Raw genomic sequence first — 18,197 nt, 5'->3', positions numbered from 1 at the left:
GGCGGTGAATGGCCTTGTCCCCGTCCCCGCAGCGACTGTTATTTTTCATTCCCCGTTCCGGCGGGTTACCTGCGGCTAAACACGGCTAGCCGCTGCTAACCGCCACCATGTCATTCTCTAATTGTAACCATACAAAAATAGCAGTTTACCAAGACCTATCCCCTTACCCTCCAGCTTACCCTATCTCGCTGTGATCCTCTTCAGCCCTACTTTGCCACAAATCATCCTCTTGTTGTGTGTGTGTATATCCCCTGTGACAGTACTGTTCCTGGCACTCTGTTCTTACCACAATATGCCCTGTGCTTTTCCCTGATTCTCTCATGCATTTTTTTTTTTTTATTCTCCAGATATCGCATCACAATTGGCAACAAGACATGTGTGTTTGAAAAGGAGAATGACCCATCCATCCTGCGCTCTCCTTCAGCAGGGAAACTCATCCAGTACGTGGTAGAGGACGGGGGCCATGTCTTTGCAGGCCAGTGCTACGCTGAAATTGAAGTAAGTAATGAAGGGATAGATATTCAGCTGGTAGCGGTGAGAGGTGTTTTTGTTTTTGTTTTAGTTAGCGGTGGTGTTATTCCAAGAAATTCGATTCTGGGCCAAGTCTGGGCACTGGCACTGAATGTCTGAGTTTATGCATCTGGCTACCTCTTATGCAGTTACGTGTATATATTCAGCACTTAACCACCTAAGCAATATCAGTTTGACTGCTAAACTTAGGTGTTTAAGTGCTGACTCTGCCCCCTGGATTGCCCACAAAATAGCCAGTTCAATGGTCTGTGGTGATATTCAGTAGCACTATGGATATATCAACAGATAGCTCTGCAAAAACAGATAGCTCTGCAAAAACAGTTTAACCAGTAAGGAGCTGTTTGTGGCTGGTTAAATCTTTGAATATTTACACTAAAAATCTCACTTGGAAAAAGTGTCTGTGTCTTTATAACAAGGAACTGGGGAGTGGGAATATTGTCCTGAGAAAGTATGTGGGATGTTGTGAGGATGGATCTGTCTGGGAGCATTTCCCCTTTCTTTCTAAGTCTGGCAGATTTTGAGACTACTAACTTGGGAGCTCTGTGCCCTCTTGCTGCCTTCATTGGGGGCATCTGGACTCTGACCATTGAACTTTCTCCAGTGGCTGTACAGACCACCTACTTATGAGCTGAAACAAATAGATGCACAATGCTACTGTGCCACCCAGAATGCCAGTCACTCACCCATCATCTTCTTTCAGGTGATGAAAATGGTGATGACCCTAACAGCAGCAGAGTCTGGATGTATTCACTACGTGAAGCGTGCTGGTGCAGTGCTTGAGCCCGGCTGCGTCATTTCAAAACTTCAGCTTGATGATCCCAGCAGGGTGCAGCAGGTAGGGCAAGCCATCGCCTTGGAGGTGGATGAGGCAGGTTAGTAAACCCTCTGACAGGGAGAGGAAAGGAAATGAATGTAAGTGAGAGAGCGAGAAACAGAGAAAAATGACTGCAGGTAAAGATCATATGGCTTATCTAGTCTGCCTAAGCATGCCACCTACTCTCCCTTCCTCCCTCCCCAGAGAACTAACATACTTGTCCCAAGCTTTCTTGAATTCAGATACACTTTTTGCCTTCACCACCTCCACCGGAAGACCATTCCACATGTTCATCATCCTTTTGAGAAAAAGTATGGGTTGGAATTTGAGTAAACCTTCCATCACATCCCAGGCCTTAACAAGGGTTTTCTTACCAATAGAAGGCAATTGGTGTACAAAGCAGTATACAAGATTAATTGTGTGGTTTGCTTGATCTTTGCCCCTCCACCCCCCCGAGATATGAGGTTTGGGGATTCTGGGGTTACATAAGATCATGTAGTAGTAAGTGGTGGTAGGCTGGGACTGGAATATGTACTGACAAGATTCAAGGTCTTTGTCCTTATGCCTAGACCATAGATGTCTCCTCTAGCTGTGGTTAATACCAGCTTACCATGTGAAATGATAAATAGAGATTGTTAATGAAATATGGTTCGGTTAGGCTAGATATTCTGATCTGACAATTCTGAATAGAGAAAGTGCTGCCAGCTATGTGTGGAGACGTTAGTACCCACTTTGCAATGGTACTTTTAAGAGGGAAATGTAGCCTTAGCGAGAGACTGGTTCACTATCATGTTTCAATATTAAGGCAACGGGTAATGGTGTTGGCAAATAACATCTGCATTCTCTGCTGTATAGTTAACAGATGCACAGAGGGTAGTAGAGGAGGAACTGAACTATTGCACAGTGGGTCACTTCCTCCTGTGCCGGTTTGTGAACCTCCTGACATTTTGTGAACCACTATCTTGCACGTGCAGATTTCCGTCAGGAGTAGTAATTCTACTGGGAAATGCCATCACTTGCATCAACCCAAGGGCTGGTGTAAATGCCTGCATTTTGATGGTAGTAACATCAAAATCAACTACTGAACATTTCTTGACTATAATCGACAATATTTTTATTTTGTTTAATATAATACAGTATTTATTTGAATATAAGCACATAAATGCAGTTAATACATCCCAATATTTAAAGTAAGTATAAAATAACTTGATGTTTTTGACCATTGAAAGAGATCTGGCTGAAGTAGTGACACTATTCTTCAGGTGTCCATGGCTTCTGAGATCTTTTCCTCCTAGAAAAATAATTCCTGGAGTAAGAGTATGCATAATTTTATAATTTACCTGTGTACTTCATTGTTCTGCCCAAACTCCACCCATGCAAACATGGAGTGTACTCTTTTCACTGGTCAGTATTTTATCAGAGGTAAAAGATCAATTATGTGGATATGTGCCTACTTAACATGCATAAATGATTAAAATAAGAACATAAGAATTGCCCTACTGGGACAGACCAAAGGTTCATCCAACAGTGGCTAACCCAAGTCCCAAATACCTAGCTAGATCCCAAATAGTAAAACAGATTTTATGCTGCTTATCCTAATAATAAGCAATGGATTTCCCCAAGCTATCTCAATAACAGCCTATTAATTTCTCTTTTAGGAAATTATTAAAACCTTTTTTAAATCCCGCTAAACTAGCTGATTTCACCACATTCTCTGGCAACAAATTACATGTTGTGTGCAGAAATATTTTTTCCAGAGTATTTTAAGTCTACTACTTAGTAGCTTCATCACATTCTCCCTAGTCCTAGCATTTTTGGAAAGAGTAAACAAGTGATTCATATCTACCCTTTCCATTCCACCAACATACCAACATATAGTTGCATTCTTGCTGCCTAAAACTAGGTAGTTCTTATAAAATTACCCCCTACGTGAATTTTTTACATGCATGGACAGATGCTGGAAGTATTCCCAACAGTTAATGCCAAAATACACACTTAAATTATTCTTAAGGCTACACAACCTACATGGAGGTAATGTACTCCTTGTAATCAACTTAGTTATCGCAAGACTTTACAGTACTTTTTTTAAAAGACCCCTAAGTGTGGTTGTAAGCTCTTTTCATCTCTTACATGAAAGGCTACGCTTACTAAAGCGTGCTATTGTGTTAATATATACCGAGACTCATTAATATGATTATTTACCACTAGGTCCATTTTCTGTACTGGGGCCTATTTCCTAATGATGCACATTGTTAGCTTGTGTTTACATGGTAGTGCACCTTTAGTAAATCTAGTCCTGGGTTGGTTAGCCTTGAGCTGCTGCTTCTTATGTTTCTGATATTTCCTTCCTCTCTTTCTCTGCTGTTGGTAGGCAGAGCTATACACAGGCCCCTTGCCACAGATCCAGAGCTCAGCACTTCGGGGGGAGAAGCTCCATCGTGTCTTCCACTGTGCCCTGGACAACTTGATGAATGTCATGAATGGGTACTGCATGCCGGAGCCCTACTTCACCAACAAGGTACTACTGCCTACAGTACTGCTACACCTCCTGGGTCTTACCAAATCACTGCTTGGATGGCTGAAGGGCCATAGAGACCACAGTATCCTCTGCCTAAACATTTTCACCACTAGGTGACTACACCATCATGCTGTGGTGGTTATAAGGAAAATAATCATGCTTGGAGGGACAGGGGAGCTGGGGATACACAGGAGGAAAGGGTGAACTGGAGCTGAAATGTTCCCATTGCTTATTCTAGATCATGTTAACATGTGAAATATTATGGGAGCTACAGATACTGCTGATTTCTAGAGATTTGGGAACTGAGGTTTTGATAACTGTTGAATGTCCATTTTTCATTGTAGGTGAAAGAGTGGGTGGAGTGGCTGATGAAGACGCTCCGGGATCCTTCCCTTCCTCTCTTGGAATTACAGGACATTATGACCAGTGTTTCTGGCCGTATCCCACCCAATGTTGAGAAATCCATCAAGAAAGAGATGGCACAGTATGCCAGCAACATCACCTCTGTTCTCTGTCAATTCCCTAGCCAGCAGGTATAGCTCCCTCCTTTAACACCTCAACTCTGCCAGTTCCCAGTAGGTACAGCTCCCTCATATAGCACCTGAGCTCTGTGCTACTACCCAGTGAGTATAGTTCTCTCCTATAGCACCTTGGCTTTGTGTCAGTTGTCAGTGGGTACAGCTGCCTTCCATAACCCCTCAGTTTTGTGCCAATTCCAGTGGGTATAATAATAATAACAACTATTTTTATATACCGCAATACCATAAACAGTTCAGAGCAGTTTGCAGAGAGTTCTCTCCTGTAGCCCCTCTACTCTGTGCCTGATCCCAATGGGCACAGCTCCCTCCTATAGCCCTTCTTTTCTGTGCCTGATCCCAATGGGCACAACTCCCTCCTATAGCCCCTCTGTGCCAGATCCCAATGGGCACAGTGCCCCCCTGTAGCCCCACTTCTCTGTGCCAGATCCCAATGGGCACAGCTCTCCCCCTGTAACCCCTCTTCTCTGTGCCAGATCCAATAGGCACAGCTCCCCCCTGTAGCCCTTCTTCTCTGTGCCAGATCTCAATGGGCACAGCTTCTCCCTGTATCCCCTCTTCTCTATGCCAATTCAAAATAGGCACAGCTCCCCCCTGTAGCCCCTCTTCTCTTTGCCAGATGCCAATAGGCACAGCTTCCTCCTGTAGCCCCTCTTCTCTGTGCCAGTTTCCAATGGGCACAGCTCCCTCCTGTAGCCCCTCTACCCTGTGCCAGTTCCCATTGGGCACAGCTCCCTCATGTAACCTCTCTACTCTGTGCCAGTTCCCATTGGTCACAGCTCCCTCCTGTAACCCCTCTACTCTGTGCCACTTCCAAATGGGTACAGCTCTCTCCTATAGCAAATTCTCAGCAAATATATCATTTGTCTTTCCAGACTTTGTAGCTTTAAGGTTATATGTAATTTTCCCTGGTCAAATTTCCAACAATTGTTAGCCTTGCTTTGCATATTCCATTCTTTTGGATTTAGCTCATACCTTTCCCTTTTTTTAAAAAAAGTATTTTAAATTTTTTATACAAAATAAGAAAGGATATCCTCAGCGTAATAGCATATAACATACTGTAGTTCTTCAGTACGCAGCCTTTTCACAACCTGGAAATACTATCCACTCAACAGTACTACCCCCTACCCCACCATCCTAATCCATACAAATGCTCCTGACTTTCCAATAGTAACTCAAGGTGAATTCCATGCAGGTAAAGTAGGCATTTCCCTGTCCCTGCAGGGTTTAACATTTGAAGTTTTGTATTTGAGTTAACAGAGGTAACTGACTTGCTCAAGATAATAAGGAGCAGGGATTTGAACCCTGGCTTCGCTAGTTCTCAACCCACTGTTCTAACTACTAAGCTACTTGAATGCACCCCGCAGTTCTACCAGTGAGACATTATAATTTTTTTCTATTAGATTGCAAACATACTCGACAGCCATGCAGCTACACTGAACCGCAAGTCTGATCGTGAGGTGTTTTTCATGAATACTCAGAGTATCGTGCAGCTGGTGCAGAGGTGGGTGTCCGCCAGCCCTCAGGAAGTAACCAAGGTGAAGCCAGGGCTTCTTTCACCCCAGGCTGACGCATGGTGCAGATAAACATTCAGTACTGAGACAGTGCATTCAGATTTCTTATTTCCAACTTCCTTGTTGATGTTGCTTTGAACTGATATTGGCTAAAATTGCAGGCGTGGCACTTTATTGCTTACAATGAGAAGGAAATAGGGTCTCTGTTACATTATCATATGTTATCCTCTTTGCTGATTAAAATGTAGATCTGAATGGTTTATTTGGCAGTCACTGATTGGTGAGGAGATACTGCACAGATTACTGCTGTGATGACAACAAAATCACACCCATATCTGTGTGTGTCTGTGAAGTGCTTCGTGTGGCACTAAAGCAGCATTAATGGGTGTTTTGTTTTCCATAGAGGAGCAGAAACTCTTCCTTCCTCTCCGCCACCCTCCCCATGGCTGACATTTATTATCTATCCCATCTTTAAAAATAATAAATACGCGCCGCCAGTTTATGTTCTCCGTTACTGCCCCCCAAAATTGGAATTCCTTCCCTATTTATCTAAGAGAAGAAACTAATATAGAAAAATTCAAAAGTAAATTGAAAACTTTTCTTTTCAATGATGCATTTATAAATTAATTTTTTAAAAAAAAATCAGAAATCATTTTTTTTCTCTTTCTTCAATCATCCTACCCTTCCTCATGTCCATTCCCTATATGTCTCTCCAGACTTTTAATACAATGTAAATTCTCCCCTTAATTCCTTATGTTTCCAGTTCGTTGCATCTGTCTAAAGTTTTTTTTTTTTTTTTTTTTTTCCATTATATTTTTATTTTCAAATTTTACAAAAAGTGTACATAATAATAAAATACATTTGATATATGCATGGTATCACTTTTATATCTAACACAATGTATGTCTGAATTTGATTTTCCCCTTCACCCTCCCCCCACCCTTTTATTGCCTTAATATAATATTTTCAAATTTTATAAAAGTATACAACATATTGGAATATAATTGATAATTATTCAATAACATATTTATATCTACTACAATATATTCTGGATAAATTTCCCTCCCCCCACCCTTCTATTATTTTTTAATCATTTGTTACATTTTGTATCATATATTATAATATATTATATATAAATTGTATCATATATTATAATATATTATATATAAATTGTGTCGTAAAAAAAAAAAAAAAAAAAAAGAAAATCTCTAAAAGAAGAAAAGAAGAAAAAGTATTCTATTATTTAATCATTGCAGTATTTTGTCAATGGCCCCCATATTTTTATAAATTTATTATATGTCCCCTTTTGTACTGCTATTGTTCTTTCCATTTTAAAAACATGGCATATTGTATTCCACCAAAATGTGTAGTTTAGGTTGTTGTAATTTTTCCAATTATTAGTTATATGTTGAATGGCAACCCCTGTCATAATTAATAAAAGTTTATTATTTTCTGGTGAAATTTGACTTTTTTTTCTCATCATTGTTCCAAATAAAATTGTATCATATGATATTGCAATATGATTTTCCATTAATTTATTAATTTGTGGCCAAATTGAATTCCAAAAAATTTTAATATAAGGACAATGATATAATAAATGATCTAATGTCCCTGGTTCTAGATTACAGTGCCAGCATCTATTAGACTTAGAACTGTCTAGTTTTTGCAAACGAGTAGGGGTCCAAAAAGCTCTATGTAATAAAAAGAACCATGTTTGTTTCATAGACGCTGACACTGTACATCCCATTCTCCAAGACCAAATTAGTGGCCATTGAGATGCATTAATTTGATGTCCAATCTCAATGCTCCAAATGTCTCTTAGACCATTTTTTGGTTTTTTAATTAAATATCCAGATATTAATTTATACCACAATGCGGCTTGATGTCCTAGGAAGTCTGCTTTAAAGCATAAGAACTTTAAACTATATTGATTGTTTAATGATTTCCATTCAGGGAACCCAACCTGAATGGCCTGCTTCAATTGCAACCATTTAAAACTTTGTGTTTTATTAAGACCAAATCTATGTTGCAATTGTGAAAAATCCAGCAGTTTACCTTCTGAAATAATATCATCTAGAGATCTGATTCCTGCAATAATCCAGTTCTTCCAAAGGATTTGAGCTCCGCCTACTTTGATCTTGGAGTTTATCCATATGGATTGATTAGTTGATTTATATATTGGGATGGGTGTTAATTTATCAATAAATCTCAATGTTTTCCAAGTATCCATTATTATTTTATTTTCTCTGTATCTTTTAGGTATATTAATACTTGGTAAATGAACTAAATTTAGGGGAAACATAAGGCGCCATTCCAAATATAACCAATCTGGTGCATTATCTATAAGTTCTGGGAGGATCCAATACATACCCTGACGTAGAATATAGGCTTGATGGTACCTATAGAAATTTGGAAAATTTACCCCTCCCTCCTTAATTGATTTTTGTAAGGTTACTAAAGCTATTCTAGGTGTTTTACCAAGCCAAAGAAATTTAGTTAAAATTCTATTAAGCTTCTTATAAAAGGACCCCTGAAAATAAATAGGTATCATACTCATTTGGTAGCAAACCACAGGCAACATCATCATTTTAATAGTTTGAACTCTACCCCACCAAGATATATGTAATGGGTTCCATTGTTCACATAACTCCGTTACTTTTTTTAATACATATTTTTCATTTTCTTTTACAGTATCTTCAATTGTTTTTTTAACTTGAATGCCTAGATATTTAAATCCTTCTTCTTTCCATATGAATGGAAAAGTGTCAAATAATCCTTTTACACAGTAAACATTCAAGGGTATAATTTCAGATTTATTCCAATTAATTTTATAACCTGAAAATTTGCCAAACTTATCAATTAATTCCAATAAAGAAGATAAGGTAGACTCTGGATTTCTCAAATAAAGCAAAATATCATCAGCATAAGCCGAAATTTTATATTCCATATCTGAATATGGAATTCCTTGTATCTCCCTCGTTTGCTGTATTGCTAACAATAAGGGTTCTAATACAACATCAAATAACAAAGGAGATAAAGGACAACCTTGTCTAACTCCCCTCTGCAATTGAAAACCATCAGATATCTTATTATTAATATTTAATCTTGCAATCGGGAAGCTATACAATGTTTTTACCATTTGTATAAATCCAGAACCTATACCAAACCATTCTAAAGCCTGATACATAAAATTCCATTCTACCCTATCAAATGCTTTCTCAGCATCTAATGAAACTGTAAAAGCCGGTTCATCCATTTTTTTTGATAAGTTTAGCATGTGAAATAATAGTCTAGAGTTATTGGAGGAATGTCTTTTAGCAACGAAACCCGTTTGATGCATATCTATAATATGTGGGAGAGCTTTGGCTAATCTCAAAGCCAAAATTTTCGCCAAAAGTTTATTATCAACGTTTATCAAAGATATAGGCCTGTAGTTTGAAACCAAAGTAGGATCTTTATTTGGCTTAGGCAAAACAATTATTATTGATTCAGCCATAGTACCTTTTATATTACCTTTTATAAGTTGTGTCTGATATAATTTTAATAAATGTGGGGAGAGGATATTTTGAAATGTTTTATAAAATTCTACTGTGTAACCATCACCACCTGGAGCGGATCCAACTCTAAGAGATCTCAATGCTGTTTCTAATTCTTTTAATGATATAGGTTCTTCTAAACTTCGTTTTATATGATCAGGAATCTTAGGTCCATTTATTAAATCTAAAAATTTTTTTCCATCTTTTTGTTTCTCCAAATAAGGTTCAGAAGAATATAGATCCTTATAAAAATTTAAAAATTGTTTTAATATTATATTTGTTTGATTTGTTATTATACCATTATCATCTTTTATTCCATTAATATTAGTTCTCCTTTTTTTTTGCCTTAAGATAATTTGCTAATAATTTTCCCGCCTTATTAGAATTTCCATAATACATCGCTTGTTTGGAAAACAAATCTTTTCTTATCATTTTTGATGTTAATTCATTATATTTACCTTTTACTTTCAAAAGAGCTTGCAAAACTTCATATTCCCATTTGCTTATCAATTTAGCTTCTAATATTTTTATTTCTTTTTCTAATTCTATATATTGTTTTTTAATTTGTTTCCTAATAAAAGCTGAATATGATATGATATTACCCCTCATAGTTGCTTTAAATGCATCCCATACATTCTCTATAGATGTATCTTCCACTAAATTTATTTGAAAAAATTCATTAATTTGTGTTTTAAAATTTTCCAAAAATTTGTCATCCACAAGCAATGCATTATCAAATCTCCAAAGAGGTCTATTATTTTCTAATTGATCTAATTGTAATTCTATCCATATTCCCGCATGATCCGAAATGATAATAGGATCAATGGAGGCTTTAATCACTTGTTGCACTTTATTTGTTGAAACAAAAATATAATCTATTCTTGAAAATGATTTATGAACCTGTGAACAAAATGAATACTCCTGATCATTAAAATGAAGAATACGCCATATATCTTTCAAATCACATGATCGAACTAAATTATCTAGACCTAAAGATTTAATATTTTTACCTGGTTTTTTATCCAATAATGGATCCATTACAGCATTAAAATCTCCAGCCACCACTAAATTAGAGGCAGCCAGTGGTAATAACATATTTTGTAGCTTTTTGAAAAATTCTGATTGATTCGAATTAGGGGCATATATATTAAATAACGTCAGGGTATCATTTCCCATACCTATATCGATATGTATCCATCTACCATGTGGATCTGAATTTTTTACCTTTATATTGGCCATACATTTTTTGTTTATAAGGATTGCAACCCCTGCTTTTTTGCCCACTGCTGGAGCAAAAAAACATTCTTTTATCCATCCACCTGATAGTTTCTGTGATTCCTTCATATTAAGATGGGTCTCTTGCAGACAGTAAATATCTGCATTTTGTTTTTTTAAAAATGTTAATATTTTTTTCCTTTTAATTACGTGATTTAGGCCATTGACATTAATAGAATATATTTTAAAAGACATTATATATTTTAATACTTTTCATTATCTTATTCTTCCTCTCCTCTTTCATATTTAATATCCAAAAAATTTTCTTCACGACACACATATTTAACCCTAATATATCTCCCTTAATTATTCTAATAAATATTCTCCTTATCCCTCCCTTTCCCACCCAATATATTGGCTGCTTAAGGATACACATTGGAACTGTAATCCTAACATTCTCCCCATTCCAGGCAATCAATATTCAATTGTTTAAACAAATTTCCCTTCTATCTATCTATATTGTTTTTTTTTATATATATTTAATCATTTTCCATAACATTTTATTAATGTATCATTTTCCATTTAACAATATGTTAATTTGTATTTCCTTAGTGTTATGATTTCAACATATAATTATTTTAAACATATATGCAGTGTATTATTTAATATTTCTCCTATATTCTGTTCTTTCTTTCATATAATTATTATTGTCTTTTCTTTGTATTGTTTTCCTCCATTTCTTCAAATATTTCGATATGTTATATTTTCTAATTTTTCATAGAGTCTTCAAAACCTTCTTAATATATTATGTTAATATATCATAGGTTCTGGTTTAGAGAGAAACTCTTTTAGTTTTTCGGGATCCTCAAAATATAAGGACTTGTCTCCAGATGACACTCTCATTTTCGCCGGGTAGTATAGACCATATTTAAATCCTTTTTCTTTGAGCAGAGGTCTCATGTCTAGTAGTTTTTTCCTTTTAGTTGCTGTGTTTTTGGCGAAGTCTGGTAAAAACCATAATCTTGATCCTTTATAATTTAAGTTTTTATCTTTTTTTGCAGCATTTAGTATCTCTAGTGCTTGTTGGTATCTCAACATTTTGAAAATGATTGGTCTTGGTCTGTTTTTATTTTCTAGATTTTTTATTGGGATTCTATGCGCCCTTTCAATTTCAATTGGTTGTTTCAAGTCTAATTGTAGAATTTTTGGAATTAAATTTTCAAGGAAAAGGATAGTATTTTTTCCCTCTAGATTTTCTTGTATTCCAAAGAGTTTGATGTTCTTTCTTCTTCCTCTATTCTCGTAATCCTCAAGTTGATCTTTTAATTTATTTAATTCCAGGCTGTCGTTTTTACATCTTTTTGATTCACATTCTATATTTTCCATTTTTGATTCTAGTTCAGTTGTTCTTTTGTTGTTAACTTCCATTTGTCTATGTATATTTAAAATTTCTTCTTTCATTTCAGACATATTAGTTATAGTTTCTTTAAGCATTTGTTTGATTTGTTTTAATTCTTCCATGACTTCAGCTTTGCTTAATGTGTCTGATTCTTCGATAGGAAGTGGTATTTTACTTGGTGTTATTTGTTCTTGTTTCTGTCTTTTTGCAGATGTACCAGCCTCATTTTTGTTTTGTCTGGTACTTGTCATGTTGTTGTTTTCTTTTTCTTTGTTATTCTTATTTCTTGTATTTAGTCTTTTAGATTTGGTATTCTTAGGTTTTTAATCTCTTTTCTTCCAAGATTTTGTTCTATCTTTTGAAGTAGATATTTTTCTTTTTAAGCTCTTTTCTTTTTCCTTTACCTATGTCAGTTTGAAAATTCTTTTCTCACTTTCACTTTTTCATTGAATTAGGGGAACTTTTTTTTTTTTTTTTTTTCCTCCTCTCACAAGCCCAATCGCAGCCCTGATTGAGGAGAGCAACACTTTTTTAGAGTTATTTTTCCTATTTTGACCAATTTTAAACAATTATCTTCTGTTTTTTCTCAGCGTCTCTCAATTTCCTCAATATCTTGCTGTTTCAGTTTTTTAAAGTTCCGTTGAACCTTTTCTCTGTCTCCTCTCTCACAAGCCCAATCGCAGCTTTGCCAGAGGAAAGTAATGTTCAATTCAGTATTTATTTTAATAAGCTGATATTTATTTGTCTTCAGCGCTTCGGCACTTAATTATTGAGAGAAAATGCATGTATTCCTCTCTCTCAATTTTTTTTATTAATCCCCTTTTTTATCAAAGAATAATCTTTTTTCCTTTTTTTTGGTTTCAATATAGCTGGTCAGAATAAAAGTTTCTTTGATAATAATCAACAAAGAGATCCTTTTCCCCTTTTTCTTAAGTTTTTCTCTCTCAGAATTTGATTCTGACTTCAAACAGCAGAAATTCAACACTATGTTATTCAGCACAGAAGAAATATTTTTTTTTCCTCAGGCTTTGCTTTGACATTAAACAGGAGAGGGCTATATCAAACTGTCATTTTTTTTTTCTTTGACAGGCAGCCCTCTATCCCAATCAGTCTGAAGTGAAAACTTTTCTGTTTATTAATTAAATGTAATATTCAATGTTCTTCCCTTTAAAGTGTCTTGATTTTATGTCTCAAGAAACTGCTTCAATCTGAGGATTAATTGATCTCTCTCAGGACTCCAACTCAGTACCGTCAGGAGAGAGCTATTTCAAACTGTCATAGTATTTAGAAGTCAAACTGACAATTGCCTCATAATGAGATAGATGTTTTCCTCTATTTTTCAATCTTTTAGACAGTTTAAAACTTCAACATCTTTTCTTATTACCGTGCCACATCAACAGAAAAGTGAATCCAATAATAAAAACAATGAAAACCAGCAGTTTTTCTTTCTTTTCCCTTCAGGTCTTTTTTGTCAGTTGCCGCCGAAGCCGCACTGCTCTAGCGCTGAACAAAAAACCGGCAATCCCACCCTTGATTCTCCTATATCAGAATCCGTCTCATTTTCAGCAGAGGAGATCAATATTAATACTAATCATTCACAATTCTTGTTTTTTAAAGATTAGCAGCAAGGGAAAAGTTTCAAAAACCGTTGTCAAGTTTATTTCACACACATACCAGACCTCGCCTCATCACCGGCAGAGGAGGGCACACTTCAAAACCGCTGACTGACAGGAACCAGCCCACCATATAAATTATTTATAAAGAGGAAAATTTTCTCCTTGTCGCTAGGCAGTTCACCGCCAGTTTCAATCCCCGTCGGTCTCCAGCCTTCCACACAGCACTGCTCAAGACACAAAAAACGGCACCTTTTCTTCTTGGTTTTTCACCTCCCAGGCGTCTCTTCCGTCTCAGCGAAGAAAGTCAACCTTAGTCCATCATAACTTCAGGATCGTAGGAATTTATTTTTTTTTGATAAAATTCTGTAATATGGGGTTAATTTTCATTAATAGTTGCCTAGTGATGAGGAGCGTCGCGATCACACCTCCATTCGTGCTCGCGTTAAGCCACCCATCTGTCTAAAGTTGAGTTTGTTTTATCTATTGTAGTAATAATTTTAATAATGTAATTTTATCATGATGTACATCGCTTTGAATCCAGATAAAGCGATTAATCAAAATTTTATTAAAACTTGAAAACTTGAAACTTGAAACTTGACTGAATGCAGCCACATTAATGATGAATCTCATTCCTCCTCTCCACAGGTACCGCAGTGGGAACCGGGGCCATACGAAGGCTGTGGTCATGGATCTCCTCCGCCAATACCTGAAAGTGGAAATCCAGTTCCAGCATGGTGAGTCATTGCTTTTCACACAGAAATCTAAGGTACAGTAGGCAGACTCCCCAAATGTCATCTATCTAAGGGCTAGATTCTCAAAACTTTGTGTTAAAAACTGATGGGCCGCTGTCGTGGCTGTTATTGTAGCAATTTAAAAAAAAAAACAAACGAGTCATTCTCCCAAAAACACACATGCAAATGAGGTTGACAGAGAATAGCGAAGGTTCTCTGAATTTGCATATGCCCGTCGCTAGTGATATCCCGGCAGCGATGGGCACCAGCGGTGGTGGCACCACCCCCCCCCCCCGGCAGCGGGATAGATGCTCATTCCCTCCCACCGCCAAGCAACACCCCCCACGACACCCCTCTACCCTAGCAACAGGAGAGATGCCCACTCTCTCCCACCACTGCAGTCAAGCAATGCACCCCATGACACACACCCTCTGCCATGCAACCCTCCCCCCCCACACACCCTCGTGCCTCCGATGACCCCCCCCCTCCCCTTGTTTACAATGGCTGGCCGGAAGGATGCCTATTCCCTCCGACCTGCTGGCCCATTTTTTCAAAATGGTGGGCCTTACCCTTCCTGGTGCATCCTGGGATGCACCAGGGACGGGCCAATCAGAGCCTTAGGACTCTCCCCAGTGCATCCAGGGAGTGGCCTAAGACTGATTAGCCCAGACACCTAAGGCCCCTTCCATAGAAGGCTCCTTCCCAGTGCATCCCAGGATGCACCGGGGAGGGGAAGGCCTGCCATTTTGAAGAGGCAGGCCTGCTGGCCAGAGGGAATAGGCATCCCTCTGACCAGCCATCGTAAACAAGGTAAGGGGTAAGGGGATCATTGGAGGCACGGGGGGGGGGGGTTGTATGGCGATGGAAGGGAGTAGGCATCTCTCCCACTGCCGGGGAGAAGGGGGTGGTGGTGGTGTCAGGGGTTGCTTGACAGTGGCAAAATTTTCTGACAGGTCTGAGCTGTCAAGCCTGATCAGAAAGTAAGGCAACAACAGCTCAGACTTGTCTGCAAATTTTGGCCGCAAATGAGGTGCAATGAGGTTAGAGAATCACTCGGCGATTAGAGAGAATCGCTCAGAGTGATCATTTTAATATTAATGACCTCATTGTACTACATTTGCATGGCAATATCAGATACTGTTAGAAAACTCGGAAAAAACATCAGTAAGCCGTTTTAATAATCCGCCACTAAAATATGGGCACACTAAACTGGCTGGAACCGGTTTAGCGAGTATGTTAAAGTCAGATTTTAGTTTTGAGAATCTGCCCCTCCGTCCCTTTTTTTCTTTATTTTAAATTTACAAGAAGCTCTTTATTAAACACAAGTAAACAAACAAAGAAACACACTGAACAATGTATCCAATAAACAAATCAGATTAACAATACATTTAACAAGAGCATAATAATGCCAATGCTAATAGCTTCCGTTCGCACAAACAACCTAATTAAGACACAATGCGAAGGAACACTAGCAACCTCTCTCTTCCATAAATTTTAGATTAAGGACAAATAAAAAAAGGGAAAAGTAAAAAAAATAAAACAACCACCTTTAAAATCACAACAACACAGGGAACACTTGCATAGAACTACTCCAGGTACAAAAATAAAAGTACCTAAGAAAGGCAACTAAATAAATCAATGAATCTTGTCTTTGAGCGGACCCCAGACTTTTTTCCACTTACACAGGGATTTATGCTTTGAACACTCTTATTACTACTACTGCTACTACTTTTTCTACTATTAACTATTTCAAGAGCGCTATCAGACGTATGCAGCGCTGTACGGAGTCGCAAAGGAGATAGTCCCTACTGAAAAGAGCTTACAGTCTAAACAGACAAACAGGATGGTGGGGGTGGGGAGGGGGATGGCTAGTCTGCTGCCTATGGTGGTGATCAGTGGGTAGTGTGTGGTGTATAAACCTAATACATATCAGTGAGCATAAGAAAACTTTTTTTTTCCATTTAAGACAGGGAAGGCAATTTTGAAAAACAATTTATATATGTAAAGCAGTGTTTTATTTGCAGAAAAAAATGCTTATAAAATTGTACATCCAATATGCATGTAACTTTACTCGAACTGGAGGTATGGTTGGGGAAGAGTTTGCATTTATGCACATTCCTTTTGAAAATACGCAGAACATTTCAGGGTAAACAATTGGTATAAATGTAAGTGTATTGATTTCCTGAAGTAAATTTCAAAGGAAGCATTGAAAATTCTCCGGTACCCAAAAAGGGCAGTTTTTATGGGTACATTTAGTTATAAAATAACTCTTATAAATGTGCTAATGCACTAGATATTTTCTGAAACCAGATAAAAAAATATTAAGGTTTATAATTGATTATAAAATGCCCAGATGACAGAACTGATTCATAATTTTGTTTACAACCTCAAGATGGCAGCATAACACTGTACAGAAATTCATTTCACAGATGCTGCTGTTTCTAATTGCAGGTCACTATGATAAGTGTGTATGCTCTCTACGGGAAGAAAACAAAAGTGAACTGGGCACAGTGGTGAATTACATCTTCTCACATGCCCAGGTCACCAAGAAGAACCTACTGGTCACTATGCTCATTGTAAGTCATTTTATCCAAGGCTTATATTATTAACTATAATATGCTTATTGCAAATCATGTTCCTCTCCCTTGAGTTACTAGACTACTAAACCACACATTAACCTGATTTATAACCCTTTCTGAGTTTCTTTAGGAGGATGGGCTAAAATAAATAAATATGCTTGACTGAAGTAACTCAGTGGACCATGGCTAGTTTATGAGGTGTTAGCCCTGGATATATTACATTACATTACATTACATTAGTGATTTCTATTCCGCTTGTACCTTGCGGTTCAAAGCGGATTACATAAGAAGAAGCTGGACATTTCCAGGAGGGTACGTGACATTTAGGGTAAGACATAGTTACAGAATGAGTATAGACTTGGTAACATTGGATGAGAGCAGTTATATTACATTACATATCAAATCTTTTTCCAGGCGTTGGTAGGTAATAAATCGGTAGGAAGAATTAGGTTTTTTTTTTTTTTTTTTTTTTTTTGGTCGGTTGAGGATATGGTGTCAGGGAGTGGGTAACCTGGTCGGTGTATGTGGAAGAGGAGATTAGGTGTTTTGAATATGCTTTTTGAAAAGTAGCGTTTTGAGTTCTTTGCGGAATGCTTTGAAGTCAGATGTTGAGGTTAACAATCTGGTTATGGAGGGTTCGAGTTTTGCTGCATGCGTTGCTATGAGGTTATCGTAAAGCTTTGTACGATGAGTGCCGTTGAGTGGTGGGTATGAGAATGGTGTCAGTGTTCTTCTTATTCTGGGTGGAAGGTTTCGGTGTAGGCGATCGATTAGATAGGCAGGTGCTGTACCGTTGAGTGCTCCCTCTAGAGGAAGAGCTAACAATTGCAACTGAGGAGAGAGAACATACTGTATGACCTCCAGTGCCCCCTTGGTTAATAGGTAGAACTTCTGGAGCAGAAATTCACTGGTTCTAGTTCTGGTTCTGGTCATCATCACCCCATAGACAAAGTTGATGTATGTATTTGCTCGGCATGCTCTTTGTATACCACTGTTGCAACCTAAGGGGTGGGATACACTATAGCCCTCCCCACAATATCTTCTATATTACAACTGTTTATTAACAAAAGCATAGGCAAATGCTATTCTCTATGCTCTGCTCATTGTAAGCTACTCCCTTGGCATAGACTGGGGGTGATCATAATCAGCCATCTTGATTATGAGATCCCTTGGATATATATTATGTATTTTAGTTATTTATATACTGC

The 18,197-nt window shown here is 37.5% G+C and overlaps 1 protein-coding gene across 4 annotated transcripts in view; it reads left to right on the top strand.

Annotated features, from left to right (window-relative positions):
* Positions 1 to 18,197, top strand: part of ACACA (acetyl-CoA carboxylase alpha) — a 434,156-nt gene that overhangs the window by 141,398 nt on the left and 274,561 nt on the right. For all 4 annotated transcript variants that reach the window (XM_033921833.1, XM_033921832.1, XM_033921836.1 and 1 more), the window contains exons 18-24: positions 348 to 498; positions 1,232 to 1,366; positions 3,717 to 3,863; positions 4,208 to 4,396; positions 5,803 to 5,903; positions 14,325 to 14,413; positions 16,862 to 16,986. In XM_033921833.1, the coding sequence (XP_033777724.1) occupies positions 348 to 498; positions 1,232 to 1,366; positions 3,717 to 3,863; positions 4,208 to 4,396; positions 5,803 to 5,903; positions 14,325 to 14,413; positions 16,862 to 16,986 (937 nt within the window). The remainder of the gene's footprint in view (positions 1 to 347; positions 499 to 1,231; positions 1,367 to 3,716; positions 3,864 to 4,207; positions 4,397 to 5,802; positions 5,904 to 14,324; positions 14,414 to 16,861; positions 16,987 to 18,197) is intronic.

This window comes from Geotrypetes seraphini, chromosome 15 (assembly GCF_902459505.1).
Source record: "Geotrypetes seraphini chromosome 15, aGeoSer1.1, whole genome shotgun sequence".
Lineage (NCBI taxonomy): Eukaryota > Metazoa > Chordata > Amphibia > Gymnophiona > Dermophiidae > Geotrypetes > Geotrypetes seraphini.
Note: the sequence above shows the minus strand (reverse complement) of the source record. Positions and strands in the feature narration are given on the sequence as shown.